This window comes from Pan troglodytes, chromosome 16, assembly GCF_028858775.2.
Source record: "Pan troglodytes isolate AG18354 chromosome 16, NHGRI_mPanTro3-v2.0_pri, whole genome shotgun sequence".
NCBI lineage: Eukaryota > Metazoa > Chordata > Mammalia > Primates > Hominidae > Pan > Pan troglodytes.
Genome location: NC_072414.2, coordinates 6,677,527 through 6,694,290, shown reverse-complemented (window position 1 = coordinate 6,694,290; position 16,764 = coordinate 6,677,527). Strand labels below are relative to the sequence as shown.

Below are 16,764 nucleotides of genomic sequence, written 5' to 3'. Positions count from 1 at the left end.
TTTGCCTGGGCTGGGGAGGGAGTCTTAAAGGAATCATAGGAAAGTGTAGATCAGAGTGGAGAAGCTGTGAAGAATGGAGGACAAACCGCTAAGGGATGAGCCAGAGGACTGTATGCCAGCCTGCCTGGATTCCAGTCATGGATTTATGGAGCTTCCGACCTGCCTGGTTGTGCAATATTTGGGACCCTGAAAAAAGAAAGCTCCACCTTAGCCCCAGTCAGAGGTAAGGGTAGCCCCATAGGAGGAATGCTTTCGAGGAATAACTTTCTGTATACTGAATTGAATTTAAAAAGACTTGTTTTTTAGTGTTTATGTCTTCTTTTTAAAAAAAAAAAATGAAATGGTGTTGGTAATAGCTTTCTTTTTGTATTTCTAAACTGTGGTAATATGTACATAATATAAAATTTGCCATTTTAATTATCTTTACATATACAGTTTATAATGTTTGTTTTAAAATGTTTTTCTTTATAAGATTAAAAAGTTGGTACTCCTATATTGCACCTCTAAGATCGTTTTAAAATTTTTACTGGTCTATGAAATTTAGAAACATTATGAGCCTTAAAAGAATCTTTCCCCCATTTAACATTGTTACATGACTTTATTGGCAGAGGAAAATTCTGTAACAATTTGTAGAATCTTCAATGGTATGGCATAGGAGTGGAATCAGGATTACTTTTGGTTGTTATAACATCTTGATAAAGTGCTTCTCCTTCTAATATTTTGTATATATTCTCTTCTCTGACATTATCGAGATTGTCTAATGCTTCACTACCGTAAATACTTCCTCTTTGTCAAGCGTAAACTCACAGTTCATATAAAAATAACATAAATATGCTTTCCTCAGGATCTTTTTTGCAATTAAAACCATACATATACATATATACAAATTAGGTGTGGATATAGTTGTTCATTTGGTCAAGGCTGTTTTATTAAGTAGTTCTATCTAAAATGTGTAAAGATTTTGCACACATAATGCTTTTTTCATTCTGAGCCGCAGACACCAAAAATCCCACAGGATGTTGTCTTTTAAGTGTTGTGGTTTTTTAGTTTCCTGTTCAGTTGCAGAGATGATCAGAAATAAGATAAATCTGTACAATCGAAAGAGATTTGTGGTTAAACATTATTGTAATTCTAAATGAGAATCCTTAATTAACTTGTATTTCTTCCCGTATTGATCTAGAGGAGCTATGATGACATGCGTGTGTAAGCATAAAAGTCAGAAAATACTTTTTTGGTGTTCCATGGATAAACTCTTTAATTGTTAAATGGGTGATTCTTTCAGATTATGCTTTATACTTTCCACTTGTTATCAAAGCACCTACCTAAAAAATAAACTGCAGGAATAAAGCTTTGTTTTTAATTGTTGGCAACAGTTTTACCTTTATTTTACAGATGATAAAAGCCTTCTCTTGTTTATTTAGAGAAAAGAACAGACTTTATGAAGTTTAATTTAGATATTAAAAATACCACTGAAAAATTTTAAAGTGATACTATTAGTCACTGAAATACTAAATATAATTTTTAAAGAATAATATTTTCAAGATGAAATATTTTTGTTTGATTTCATTTTTTAAACCATGGCAAAGATAAAACTGTTAAATATATAACTATTTTTAATTAGTGACAAATAGTTGCAATCTAGCATTTAAATTACACATTGGGCAACTTGTAAAAGTGACAAATAAGGAAAAGTGAAAAATGTCAGTGCATTTGTAGATAGTGTCTCTAGATTTAGGTGCTATTAAAGACACCACACCTAGTTCTAGGCAGCTTATGCAATTGCACATCTTCTTAAATGGTAAAGATAATGTGAAAGGTCTTTCATCACCACCTTTTAAAATTAAAAAATACTTCCCAAACCTTTTTAAATGGTGTTTGCATATGAGGAAATTTAATCACAATTTTTTTTTTTTTAATGGGGTCTCACTGTTTCCCAGGCTGGTCTCAAACTCCTGGCCTCAAAGAATCCTCTGGTCTTGGCCTCCCAAAGTGCTGGGATGATGATGATGATGATGATGATGATTTGAGACGGAGTTTCGCTCTTGTTGCCCAGGCTGGAGTGCAATGGCATGATCTCAGCTCATTGCAACCTCCGCCTCTCGGGTTCAAGCGATTCTCCTGCCTCAGCCTCCTGAATAGCTGGCATTACTGGCGTCTGTCACCATGCCCGGCTACTTTTCTATTTTTAGTAGAGATGGGGTTTCACCATGTTGGCCAGGCTGGTTTCGAACTCCTGACCTCAAGTGATCTGCCTGCCTTGGCCTCTCAAGTGCTGGGATTACAGGCTTGAGCCACTGCGCACGGCCCCAAGTGCTGGGATTATAAACGTGAGCAACTACGCCTGGCCACCTTTTTTTTTTTTTTTTTGAGACAGAGTCTTGCTCTGTTGCCCAGGCTGGAGTACAGTGGCACGATCTGGACTCACTGCAACCTCCGCCTCCTGGGTTCAAGTGATTCTTCTGCCTCAGCCTCCCGAGTAGCTGGGACTACAGGCACGTGCCACACCAGGCTAATTTTTGTATTTTTAATAAAGACGGGGTTTCACCATATTGGCCAGGCTGGTCTCGAACTCCTGACCTCGTGATCCGCTCGCCTCGGCCTCCCAAAGTGCTGGGATTACAGGCGTGAGCCACCACGCCTGGCCCACAATTCTTAAAAGAATAAATAATACTTTGTCCAAAAGCAAAAACAATTACAACATGACTTTAAAACAAAAATGACTTCAACCATTTTTATGAAGAACAAAAAGGAATAAGGGTTTGGTTTGCAGAAGGCTCTTTTCTAGTTCAGATAGCTTTGGGCTGCAAGATGTGTGGCACTTCGAAGCCTTAATTGATACTTATGTATCACCTACACATACTTCTTTGTTAAATTTGTTCTTTTCATACAGTTGAATTCTAAAGAGAAAACCATTGTCTAAAGCCTGATGTTTATGATTTCTTCCATTTCTTCTGTGCCGGTTGTGGCACTATACCAGATACTTTAAAGATGTTATCATTGATGTTACTAAGGATTTCTGGCATTTTTTGAAGACCTTTACATTTACAAGTGTAGATTAGTGAGGCTAGGAATGGTTTCTTACCATGTTCCTTGGTGTTTAGCAAAGCCGTCAACATTGTGGGAAGTTTGTGTAGTGGCTGATTAAACTGGACCATGGACTGCACGTGTTTACACCCTTTTCTGCCCAACTTTGAGTTGGAGGGACAGCGTTGGAATGCAGGGCAGCTTGACCCGTTCGGTCAACAAGAATTTCAGCAATCTTGATGGCCAAAAATAAACTTTTCAAGATTCCTGTCTAGATGGGCGGGAAAGAGACTTTGGATATATCTTGAGGTCTAATGTGGGGTGTGGGCCGAGATGTCACAGGTCTCTAGGGTGTTTCTCAGGCTGCTGCCTCCGGGTGCCCATGACCTCATCACCAGTTTCAGCCTTGGCAGTCGGCGCCGGTGAACGAGAGCAACGCTTCTGACCCTGCCGGAGCTCCTCGGAGATGAAAGCCATGACGCGCCTCGCAGAAAATGCATTCCGCCTTCCGTGGGAACAACGCCGAGGCACGCGGTGACAGCCGTGACCATGCTGTTTGCCCAGTGAAGGAAACAACTGTCGGGTATCGGCTCTGCCGGCCTTTCCAGCCGCACTCATGCATGGGGCTCATCCCATGATGAGCGTGGCTTGTCGAGGAGCAAGTGGACAAGTCTCTTAAGGAAAGCTTTGGTGCACAGGCGCTTTCTCCTTGGGGGCGAATTCTGCCAGACCTTGGATAAAAACAAACAGGAAGACTCGCACGGCAGCGGAAACTGTCTGCCAAGTTACTTGGGTTACCCGGCTTTTCCTTCCGCGCTTGGGGTCGGACCCCGGCCGCTCGCCCCGCCCCCTCCCCCGCCGCGGCCCCGCCCCCTCCCCGCCTCGTCTCGCCTCGTCCAGCCCCGCCCCCGCCGGGCCGGGCATGCTCAGTGGGCCGGGCCGGCAGGTTTGCGTGGCCGCTGAGTTGCCGGCGCCGGCTGAGCCAGCGGACGCCGCGTTCCTTGGCGGCCGCCGGTTCCCGGGAAGTTACGTGGCGAAGCCGGCTTCCGAGGAGACGCCGGGAGGCCACGGGTGCTGCTGACGGGCGGGCGACCGGGCGAGGCCGACGTGGCCGGGCTGCGAAAGCTGCGGGAGGCCGAGTGGGTGGCCGCGCTCGGAGGGAGGTGCCGGTCGGGCGCGCCCCGTGGAGAAGACCCGGGCGGGGCGGGCGCTTCCCGGACTTTTGTCCGAGTTGAATTCCCTCCCCCTGGGCCGGGCTCTTCCGGCCGCCCCCGCCCGTGCCCCGCTCGCTCTCGGGAGATGTTTATTTGGGCTGTGGCGTGAGGAGCGGGCGGGCCAGCGCCGCGGAGTTTCGGGTCCGAGGAGCCTCGCGCGGCGCTGGAGAGAGACAAGATGTCCGCCAGAGCTGCGGCCGCCAAGGTGAGCGCCTCCGCGGCCGCCAGGGCCAGACCGGGCCGACCGCCGCCGCCCGCCCACCGGCATCTGGCCCGCGTCCCGCCCTCCCTCGCTGGCGGCTGTCTGGGCCCCGGGGTGGCGGGGTGGGCAGGGCTGGCGCGGGGCCGCGGGCCGCGGGGAGCCCCTCGGGCGGGGGCGGCGCGGGCCGCACTGGGGGCGGCCGGGGAGGGGGCTGCGGGCGCCTGGCCGCCGTACTGGGCAGGTGCATAGCTGCCGGCGCCTGTGCCTGGCTGCGGCTCGCTGAGGGCGGGGACGCGCAACAGGTCCCTCGCGGAGAAACTCGGCTCCAGTGAGGGTTCGGCGGCTGGAAGCCGGCTCTCGGCGGGTCGGGGCTTGGGGTGCCACCTCCTGCTGGCCGGGAGCTGCTGTCTTTGGAGGAGTGGTTGGTCCCCGGCGAAACCCCGTAGTTTCGATCTGATGTCACTCCCTGCGGTATGCGCACGCCAGCGATAAGGCTTTGAGACTGCAAAACACTCCACTCAGCCTGTGAGGCGTAGTAGGTCGGGTTTTCTTTCATGCTGTATTACTTATTTAAGGTAACTTTGAAAATAACCTCTTTAACATTTAATAATTTAACTTGAATTAAACTTTCAAAAGTAATACAAAGTATTCCTACGAATGGACAATAAGATGAGCACTTAAAAATTAGTAAAGGCCGGTGAGTTCAGCCGAAAAAAGTAACATTTTTCCTGTTACTTTTCCCATGTGCTCTGAAATATTATTGCATTTTCCCATTGCTTTGAAACTAACTTGTGTATTACATTAAAAAGCCAAAGTTCCTGAAAAACAGCTAGGATCCTCCTCCCATTTTGTATATTAATTTTTTCATCATAAAATAGTACTTGTTATTTCAAACAAAGGAATACAGAAATGTGAGGAGTAAAAAATCTCCCCTTTAAAGAATATCAATTCATTACTTCAAATAGTATCGAGATACTTGGGCAGGTAGTGGTTTTCTGTGTGTATTTTTGTTTGAAATGCTTACCCGTAACATCTGGGAGCAGGAATACTATGCCTCTGAAACTTTTGAACTCTCACAGAAGCTTGTTTGCTGGCTGGGAGAAGCTAGCGGTTACACTTATTAATGAATAGATTGTTTTAAGGGATATAGTATTCTTCGTTTAAGAAAAATTTAACTTGCACCTTTTGACCTTACATTGAGGAAGAACAATCTAAAGGTAAAACTTGATCCAGAGATTTAGGATAAAAGGCAACATTTTGCTTTGGTTTTAAAATAAGCTCCCATTATTTGTCTTTTCTGGGGCTTTCTTTCCTAGGAGGAAAGGCTTTGTTTCCGTATTACACAGAATGTCACTTTGTTCCTGAAGTGTGATCTCTGGTACTTAATATGCAAGACAACACACTTTTTAAGAGGTTATTTCAAGTATGGAGAGAAATACGTTTTCAATGGATTGCCACAGTAAGGTAGGAGGAGTACTTCTCCTGAATTATAGTATTGAGATTTGTATGGCATATTGAAAAGCATCAGTCGTTAAATATTACGTTTTAGGGACTTTTTTGCATTGTAAACATTTGCGAGTAAAAGGCAAGTTGAAAGCTTTTTTTTTAAGATGCTGTATTATGGAGCCACTTTAGAATTTTATATAGAGCAAAACAGGCCATAAATGAAGAAGTGAAATGAAATAATATTCAGTGACCTGTTTCCGTAAGTCACATTTAATTTTTGAAGGTGATTAAAATGCTTACTAAGAGCCAGGCTGGACTCAGTGCTTTACATATGATGCGTTTGTTTTCCCCACCCTCCCTTCAGTTTGGGAAAAAAAAAAAAAAAAAAAAAGCAACATTAATTTGGAAGCTCGCTGTTACTGTTTTAGCATGATAGTTTGGGAAACTCTTGTCTAATAAGCCAGTGCTTTTGATTCGGTTTTCTTTATAATGGTTGAATAGTTTGTCATCCTATGAATATGCTGCTGTTTAGATTATCTTTGCTTTCTTGATAGACATTTGTTTCCAGGATTTTGCTCTTGGAATAGTAGCCTTTTTATATCTGTACACATATATTACTGTATATCAGATTCTTAAAAATGGAATTACCGAGGCAAAGGCTATGTGCAGTTTAAATTCTGATATATACTACTAAATGTTTCTCTAAAAAGACTACCTAGAAATAAATACAACAAATATTGGTGAGCTACTGGAATCTTAATGAAGGACATAAAGTGAGATCTGAATAAACGAGATGAAACAACGTATTTTCTGGATGGAGACAGTCACTGTTGTAGAATTTACTAATTTTCCCCAAGTCAGTGTCTTCTAGTGTTGTATTGTAGAAAACTTGACATATTGATAAGAAAACCTACATGATAAAATGATAGCGACAAAATTTTGGAAAAAGAAGGCCCTATCAGGAAACTTGTTAGAAACTCACAGTCATTTAAAGCAGCCCGTCAGTTCTGGAACCAGGGAGGTCCAGAAACATCTGTGCATTTATGGGCTTTTAGTAATTATGATCATCAGTATTATTGCATGTCAGGTATTGTTCTAAGTGCTCAATTTATTTAACTCTCACAGTAACCCTATGAAGTGAACTATTATCTCTACTTTTTGGTGAAGAAATTGAAACACAGAGATACGATAACTTTTAAGTTCATTTAGCCAGCAAGGTGGAAAACTACGAATATGTGGTAAAAAATAATATTGTAGACTATTGGAGAAAGTGGCTTGTTCAATGTATGGTGCTAGGACTATTGGTTATCCATCTTTTAAAAATGTTTTCTGCCTTATAGGCTAAAAAAAAATCAAAGGAAATCTAAATGACAAAGAGCAATAAAAATTCTAAAATAGAAGAAAATGTAGAATACTACTTAAAAATATGTATGTACCTAGATTGAAAAGAATCCTCCGTGCATGATACTAAAGAAGTAATAAAGGCGGGTGGATCACTTGAGGTCAGGAGTTCGAGGCCAGCCTGGCCAACATGGTGAAACCCCGTCTCTACTAAAAATACAAAAATTAGCCGGGCATGGTGGCGCGTGCCTATAATCCCAGCTACTTGGGAAGCTAAGGAAGGAGAATTGCTTGAACCTGGGAGGCGGAGGTTGCATTGAGCTGAGATCGGGGCCACTGCACTACAGCCTGGGCGGCAAAGTGAGCCTCCGTCTCAAAAACAAAAAGTAATGAAGGAAAAAACGTGGCCGGGCGCGGTGTAATCCCAGCACTTTGTGAGGCCAAGAGGGGCGGATCACGAGGTCAGGAGTTCAAGACCAGCCTGACCAACAAGGTGAAACCCCGTCTCTACTAAAAATACAAAAAAAAAAAAAAAAAAAAAAAAATAGCCGGGCCTGGTGGCGAGCACCTGTAATCCCCCCTAATGGGAAGGCTGAGGCAGGAGAAACGCTTGAACCCGGGAGTCAGAGGTTGCATTGAGCCAAGATCGCACCACTGCACTCCATCCTGGGCGACAGAGCGAGACGCTGTCTCAAATAAATAAATAAAGGAAAAAAACGTTTTTTATATGTGTGATAAACGTCTGCGTTCGCAATCAGAATTTTGTTTACTGGTGTACTTGATTTAAGATTATTAGAAAGTTGAAAAACAAGAATTAGGGTGGTTCTCTGCGTCACCAAAGAATTGTTTAAATGTGTAAGAAAGTGGTATGAATCATTGTAAGAAACGATTCATTGGTTGAATCACAGAAAAGTGGCTGAAGGAAGTTTCAGTGGCTTCTGTGTTTTCAAGCTGTTTCCCTTTGGAGGAAGCAATAAAATTTAATTTAAGATTGTGCTATTGTATATGCTTATTAGATTTTGCTGAATACTTAAATGTGTTTGTTAAGTCTCGGGAATAGTAGTATTGCCCGCTGTGGCTATCCGAAATTATAATGTAAGTATGAAAATGATTTATGTCATTTTTTACTGTTACACTGATTTACATGATACCCAGGAATTGATTTATTGTATCAAGTGGAGCACAGTGGGCTTTTTTTTTTTTTTAATTAAGTTCTGGGATCCATGTGCAGAATGTGCACGTTTGTTACATAGGTATACGTGTGCCGTGATGGTTTGCTGCACCTGTGAACCCATCGTCTTAAGTTTTAAGCCCCACATGCATTAGGTATTTTTCCTAAATGCTCTCCCTCCCTTCCCCCCCCCCCCACCAACCCGGGTAACAGGCCCCAGGTCCTGGTGTGTGATGTTCCCCTCCCTGTGTCCATCTGTTCTCATTGTTCAACTCCCACTTATGAGTGAGAACATGTGGTGTTTGATTTTCTGTTCTGGTGTTAGTTTGCTGAGGATGATAGCTTCCAGCTTCGTCCGTGTCCCTGCAAAGGACATTAACTCATTCTTTTTTATGGCTGCATAGTATTCCATGGTGTATATATGTACCACATTTTCTTTATCCAATCTGTCATTGATGGGCATTTGGGTTGGTTCCATGTCTTTGCTATTGTAAATAGTGCTGCAGTAAACATATGTGTGCATGTGTCTTTATAGGAGAATGATTTATATTCCTTTGAGTATATACCCAGTAATGGGATATTACTGGGTCAAATGGTATTTCTGGTTCTAGGTCCTTGAGGAATTGCCATACTATCTTCCACAATGGTTGAACTAATTTACATTCCCACCAACAGTGTAAAAGCGTTCCTATTTCTCCACAGCCTCGGCAGCATCTGTTGTTTCCTGACTTTCTAATAATCACCATTCTGACGAGTGTAAGATGGTATCTCATTGTGGTTTTGATTTGCATTTCTCTAATGATCAGTGATGATGAGCATTTTTTCATATGTTTGTTGGCCGCATAAATACCTCCTTTTTTTTTTGGCAGCATAAATGTCTTCTTTTGAGAAGTGTCTGTTCATATTCTTTGCCCAGTTTTTGATAGGGATATTTGTTTTCTTGTAAATTAGTTTCAGTTCCATGTGAATTCTGGGTATTAGACCTTTGTCAGATCAGTAGATGGCAAAAGTTTTTCTCCCATTCTGTAGGTTGCCTGTTCACTCTGATAGTTTCTTTCGCTGTGCAGAAGCTCTTTAGTTTAATTAGATCCCATTTGTCAATTCTAGCTTTTGTTGCAATTGCTTTTGGTGTTTTCATCATGAAGTCTTTGCCCATGCCTATGTCCTGAATGGTATTGCCTAGGTTTTCTTTTAGGGTTTTTATGGTTTTGGGTTTTACATTGAAGTCTTTAATCCATCTTGAGTTAATTTGTGTATACAGTGGGCTTTTCTTGATATCTTAACGTTTTTGAAACCTTAAGAGCTGCAGAAAATGGCCAAGCTAATGAACAAAAATTAATGACAAGAGTCAGTCATTACATATAGGGATTGTTTCTTGAGTGAGTGATGCAGTGTTTTAATTATGATAGTTACTGATCAATGCATACTTGCTTCATACTGTTTTAAAAGTAAAAAACTCACTGTAGTTTGTGAGAAGTCACTGAAGTTTGGCTGCCAACTTTTAATGATCCTCACTGTAGCAATAATTTTTGTGTGTGTTTGGCATTTTAGACCATCATGGTTAAAGCTTTAATTTATATAGTTGGCTGATAATCCTAACTACATTTTACAACTCTTACATTTGTTTCAGGACAGCTTCATAAGATAGTTACGTTTCAAATTGTAGTGTTTTTCCCCCCCAGGTTATATATTGGCACAAATTACATTATATTATTAGGAAAGACACCAATTTGCCAGGCTCAAGCATGTAATCCCTGCACTTTGGGAGGCTGAGGCGGGCATATCACCTGAGGGCGGGACTTCAAGACCAGCACAACCAACACGGCCGAAACCCTGTCTCTACTAAAAATACAAAAATTAGCCGGGTGTGGTAGCACATGCCTAAAATCCCAGCTACTTGGGAGGCTGAGGCAGGAGAATCATTTGAACCCAGGAAGCAGAGTTTGCAGTTGAGCCAAGGTTGCAGTGAGTTGAGATAGCACCACTGCACTCCTGCCTGGGCGACAGAGTGAGAGTCTGTCTCAAAAAAAAAAAAAAGGAAAGACACCAATAAATAATGAGGTGGAAACCAATCTGTGGCTTCGAGGGCTGTAACGCAGTATATGTAGTACTGCTTCCCGTTTGATTTGAAGGAAAAAAAGTACAGTAGTTCCACTCCCTTTTTCCCCTCCAATCGTGGAAACAAGGTCTGGCTCTGACTTTTACTTGCTCTTTAATCTCTTTTCTGTTTAGAGACCAAATGTAAACTCTGTACAGTTCTAAGAATAAAACTGTGTATAAATATGATAGATTACCATGCTGCTAAGGAAAATGTCTTTAAAAATAATAGTTTTGGTGGAAAATTTGAAGACGTAATCCTGTTACTTGACATACCCCTGATATGATAAAAATTCACCTTACTGAAAGACCATGAGTCCAGCTGTAAATTCATGTGTAGTGCCACCCATCTGTGACTGCTCAGTCATTGCTCATTTCAGGCCTGCCTGAAAGCATTCACGTGCTCAGCATTGTGTATGACTGAGCATTATAGTAGCTGAAGACAAGCTAGTGGAATAAGCCAGTCATTTCTAATTAGCAAAGTTTTGATATGTTAAATAAAAAGATAGTTTATGTCTAGAATGATCCTCCTGGAATATTTGACTGGAACTTGCTTTGCACCTCTGAATTTTGAAAGCAAATCTTGAAAAACCTTTTTACTTTAACAACTTTTAGTCTTGTAGAAAGAAATAGACATTAGGATAGTTTACAGAGTTTAAAGTTAATCCTATAAAATTGGTGTGTTGCAGTATTTCTTGCATAAGCCAGCAATAAAAATAAGACTTTTGCTCTCTCTGACCTAGAGTGCATCTTTATTTATTTATTGCAGAGAAGAGTGGCTTCAGGTTGCTCCTTTATGGGCTAGCCAGGTGCTTTATTTCCATTCCTCTTAAACAGATAAATTCTTAATAATGAGCAGTATGTGGGGAATACGTGGGGTAGGGAGTTTTATCTTATATCCTAAGCATGGATGAAAATAAATGGACTCTGAATGATTGCCTTTACCACGAGAACACAGCTTTAGATCATGAGAACACCAATGTTACCAAACTTTGTACTGTAAAACACCATTTGAAATGTGATAACAAAACCCTGTCATATATGTAGTGCTCAATACTGAATCTCAGGTGGCCCTCACTTTGGGATAGATCAAGAGATAAGGTTTTATTAGTTTGTGTTGTGGATATATTTCAGTTGATATACTGAAAATACTGGGAAGTGAGTTAACTGGTGAATGATCTCAATTCTAGTTTATCATGTCCGGAAAGGAGGTAAAACAGAAGCTGATATTACTTTCTGTGGATTCTAATTAGGAACATAAGATTAGTGTATACCTGGTTTAATTAATTTTTTTTGATTTACCGAAATATTTTTTCCTTTTTAAAAAAATGTAAATTCCCAAAGACTGAAAAGTTCATTTTTCTTCTTGGTTATCTTAGGAATTTTCACGCTTTTGGAATTGTCATTATCTTGGAGATTGTACAACAGTTTCTAGTAACTGAATATCACCAGTTAAACTTAATATAAGATTAGCTCACTTAATTCAGTATGTAATTTTAAAATTCAGGAGGATACCAGTAATGACTAATTCTTTTTGTTAGCTTAACAGATATTAAATGAGTACATTTTGTTTGGGATCCCGATCTAGAAATTTACAGTTTTCAACTGCTGTACGCTGTAATGATCACTTTGTGAATTGTGTAACTCATTGTTGAAGAAACAAAGGATTTGCGTTGTTTACTCTTAAAAATATGAGCAAACTTATGGTCATCCTGTAATAACAGCATTCTTGTGTGCTTTCTTCGTTGGAGGAGGTGACAAAGTCATTATCTAAAGCCTGGGCTTGCTGTTTAGCAGAGTTTCTGTATTTTTCCTTGTTAATGTTTTTAAATGTTTGAATTGAATCTGGATACATTCATGTAAGTGTTTTCTGCATGTGTTTGGTATCAATATATCAATAGGAGGGAGACATTAAGAATTATAAAGTAATTGGGCTTATATGCTTAACAGCTCCTTGAATATACTGACAAGGCAAATGAACACTATACTAGCTGTTACTGTTACATTTAGGGTTCAAGAAGCTGTGAAATATGTAACAATTTGGATTCCTAAAGCGGAATTTTACATTCAGCAGATATTTGTTGGTTACCTCGTGTGTACCAATCACTGTTGTAGGTGCTGGAGATGCAGCAGTGAACACATCTCTGTACTGATAGGGCATTTTAATGGTGCGGGTAGAGAGCAGCAAATAAAATTCTGTCCATAATGATAAGTGCTAGAATCCCTAACATGCCTTTTCTGGGTCATATCATCCCTCCTTCAAAGATTACATGTATCTTGTCTTCTAGGTTTCTCATTTTCTAGTTTTTCTTTATAGTTATCACCTAATTATGCATTCTGAAAGCACTAGTTTTGACTCTCTGAACTTTGCGCATACAGAATCTTGTAGTGTGAATTCTGTTGTATATGGCTGCTTTTGCTCAGCATTATGTTTGTAAGATTATGTTGTGGAGAACTGTAGCTCATTAGTTTTCATTCTGTTCTTGTACTTCATGGTATTCCATTGTATGAGGACTTTATTGGTTTCGGGAGAAAATAGTTTCAGTTAGACTTTTGTGGCTTTTTGGAGAAAAATATTGTATATGTCTGTCTGAGGGGCAAGAATTAGATATGCATTATGAGGCAGTCATTGGAGTACTAAGAGCTGAGCAAAAGGTAGTAAGCTTCTTTTGGTGTTCCTATGATTATCTTGAAAAATCAAGTTGGTCTTAGTTTGGAGGATATTTTATGACTAAGATGTTTGTCATACTAAAGTATGTTTTAGTAGTAAGTATTGAAGTATGTTTTAGTAGTAAGATATCCACTTACTTGACTGATCAGACCACCAAAAGCCACAATCGGGAAATACATGAATCTGGCAAAAATGAGTCTGCCTTTCAAAATATAATTGTGGAAATTTTTCCTGGTAATGTCATATAAAGGTACTAAGGAAGGTTTATTTACTGATTTTTTTTGTTCTAACAGTGGCAGTTATTGGAGTATTTAATACTTACTGGAGTGTTAATACAGAAGTACACTATTTTGATGCTGTATCACCTATAAAAATCAAGTCAGTAGCCATGGCAAGTAGGCTTACATTTTAGTTATAAGTGTGAGAAATATGTGTCAAAACAAACAGTAGCCCCTTATATTGCATGCTGACTCTGTGACAGATACTGAGCTAGTGTTTTATGTGCATTATCCCATTTAATCTTCGCAATTCTGTTAGATACTACGATTATCTCTGTTTTTACAGGTGAAGGATCTGAGGTTAAATTTACTTGCCATAGGTAATCATACATCTACTTACATGTTCTATAAGTCATACATTCACATCCTTTTATGTTCGTGTGTTGTAAGAGAGCACCAGGGAGAAGAGTATGGGATGGTGTTAGGTAAGTCTTAGACCAGAAAAGCAGCATGAATCATGAAAGCCAGAAGAGAGGGCACTGCTCCATCAGAGCGCAAGCCAGTTTGTCTAAAGGAAGCAGCTCTTGCTCAGCCCCAGCTGATTGTTTTCTTGGAAGAAGACAGGCCAGATCTCCCAGTTTTTCAAAAGAGGTTGCAAATCCGGATTTTCATGTAAGTTACCCTGACTTAAGTCTTGCTAGTTGACTTAGTTTTTTATATCTTTTTATTGTGAAATATATTGCCATGTGTACAAAAGTACATAAAGCAAATGTACATTAATGGATTATTATAAAGTGAACACCCGTGTAAACACCATTCACCTGTCAGCAGGCCAGATCCTGCACAGAGAGGTCAAGTAAAATAAGGACTGAAAAGATTATCATTGAGCACCTCTTAAGTTTTACTTATATGTGAGTTTAGCCTCTGGAATCTGAATCCTGAGTCTGCCACTAAATGGCTGTTTTCTCATCTGTACACAAAATGCAAATGTAAAAATGCAAACAAGACCCATCTCAGAGTGATTGTGGGCTCAGCACATACTAAGCTATTATGTTAGCTGTGTCTTCTAAAAACATTTTAAGTGAAGCCCATTTTAATATCAGAGAGGAGGCATATAGGAATTTTATTTATTTACTTGTTTATTTATGGACAAAGGTTGGCCTGTAGATTATTTAAGACATTCATTCATTCATTCATTCATTCATTTTGGACAGAGATCAGCCTGTAGGTTAGTAGTTTTCAGCCCAGCAAGATGTTTTGTGGTTTCAGAAGGAGGATTCATTTATTTATTTCTGGACAAAGATCAATCAGCCTGTAGGTTAGTAGTTTCAGCCCAGCAAGATGTTTTATGGTTTCAGAGGAAGGTTCCTTGGGTTCCTGAGATACTTTTGAAAAAATTATTACAATGGCATTAGATAAGAGATACAGTCTTTAGTCTGATGGATTAGGCAATAGAGTTGAAAGACTATTCCAAATCCAGGGTACCTGGCTCAATTTGGATGTCTACCTAGTATGGTGAATGGTTGATTAGCAAGTTCTATTCAGCTTTGATTTGCTGAGCACCTCAGGTCTTTCTACTTGTTTTATCTGTACTTTCAACCATTTACATTCTCCCTCCCACCATCCCCCCCCCCCCCACCAAGTAATCCTCCCTCTGGATTCCTGTAATAGCCTCCTAAGTATCATACCCCCCTCTTCCCCTTACAATCTGTTTTTCTGAAATAATCTTTTCAAAATCCAAGTTTGATTAGTTTCTGTCCGCTCTCCTCCCCCCCCCCCCCCCCCCCCCCGCTACACACACGCGAACACTCATCCTAAAATTCCTAGGCTGCTTAACTACCTTTAGAGTAAAAGATCAAAATTCTTAATATGGTCAGTAAGCTCCTAGTGGATTATTTGGCCCCTGCCTACCCCTCTAGCCACATTGTATCTTTTTCCTCCTTGTTTCTTGTTCTCAAACTGTGCTTTCCTCTTTTTGGTTCCTAGCAAGTGTACTTCCTGTCAGCTTTCTCTTTGAGTTCCTCATGGCACTGTTTTTCCTTCTTTCATAGTACTTATTTAACTTTGTGGCTATATATTTAGCCATGGAGTTTTTCGATCATTTGGTTCTCCTGCTAGACTGTAAGCTCCATGAGAACAAAGGTCATACTAGTTGTGTCCAGTTATTCGTGTAGTTTAACACAGTGTCTAGTACATAGGAAACTCTCAAAACATTATTTGAATGAATGAGAGATGCTCTTTCCTATACTAGGCTCTTGCACGTGCTGTTTTTTCTACCCAGAAACCGTGCCACCTCCATCTTTCATGCACCTCATAGCTATCTCTTCTCCTCAAGGACTTTGCCCAGAGCCCAGAAACTAGGTCAAAACTCTGTACTTTAAACTCTGTGTACCCCTTTATAGCACTTATGATAACCTGTACTTAGTTCTCTGCTATTATTTGATTAATATCTGTTACCCCTTCTAGACAAGAGTTGCCTTTTCAATGCTGTTAACTCACTTGCTGGTAATGTTAGACCACCTTAAATTCAGCTTAGCAGCAGAAGGAAGGTACTAATCCATCTCCAGGACTAGTTGCATTTTTCTTACTATTCTGAAAGGGGAGGGGAAGCAGTTGCTGGAATAGCCAGCTCATGGAAATACTACTTAATATCCTGGCATCATGGTAGCTGCATTCTTGGTTTGGGTCTTTCCTAAATCAGTAATTAATTTCTAGTCCCCTCAAGTTACCTTCTTTAAAGTGGAAAATTTTCAAACCTATAGAAAAGTGGATGTGGGGAATATAATGAATTCCCACATTACTGTCACCCAGTATGATTAACAACTTACAGCCAGTCTCATTTCATCTATACTTCATTCATTGTGTCTTCTCTTCTCCATTATTTTGAAGCAAATGCCAGATATCTTTTCATCTGTTAGTACATAGTGAACATCCCAAATCTGAAATGCTTCAAAATCCAGTACTTTTTGAGCACTGACATAATGCTCAAAGAAAATTCTCTTTGGAGCATTTCAGATTTCAGATTTTCGGATTTCGGATGGTTCACCCTGAAATCGGAAACACGTGGTTTGAAGCATTTCAGAGAAGAGATAGAATGGAATACTCAACATGTGTCTGAATATATATTTCTAAAAGATGTCTTTTTTAAAAGTACTATAACTACATTATCATTAGCACACTTTTAAAATAAACTCCAAATCAAGTACTTAAGTGTTTTGTTTTTTTTTTTTTTAAGACGGAGTTTCGCTCCTGGTTGCCCAGGCTGGAGTGCAATGGCATGACCTTGGCTCACTGTAACGTCTGCCTCCCTGGTTCAAGGGATTCTCCTGCCTCAGCCTCCTGAGTAGCTGGGATTGCAGGCATCTGCCACCATGCCTGGC

At 40.5% G+C, this 16,764-nt stretch overlaps 1 protein-coding gene across 16 annotated transcripts in view; it reads left to right on the top strand.

Annotated features, from left to right (window-relative positions):
- Positions 1-16,764, top strand: part of TJP1 (tight junction protein 1) — a 268,566-nt gene that overhangs the window by 142,478 nt on the left and 109,324 nt on the right. For 4 of the 16 annotated variants that reach the window (XM_001163045.6, XM_001163120.6, XM_024349008.3 and 1 more), the window contains exon 1: positions 3,958-4,443. The exons of 7 other annotated variants lie outside the window; for them this stretch is intronic. In XM_001163045.6, the coding sequence (XP_001163045.3) occupies positions 4,417-4,443 (27 nt within the window). In that variant the 5' untranslated portion in view covers positions 3,958-4,416. Of the gene's footprint in view, positions 1-3,947; positions 4,444-5,756; positions 5,905-16,764 lie in introns of those variants that run through there. 5 more of the 16 variants (XM_016927842.4, XM_024349007.3, XM_009428687.5 and 2 more) reach the window with 2 other exon arrangements.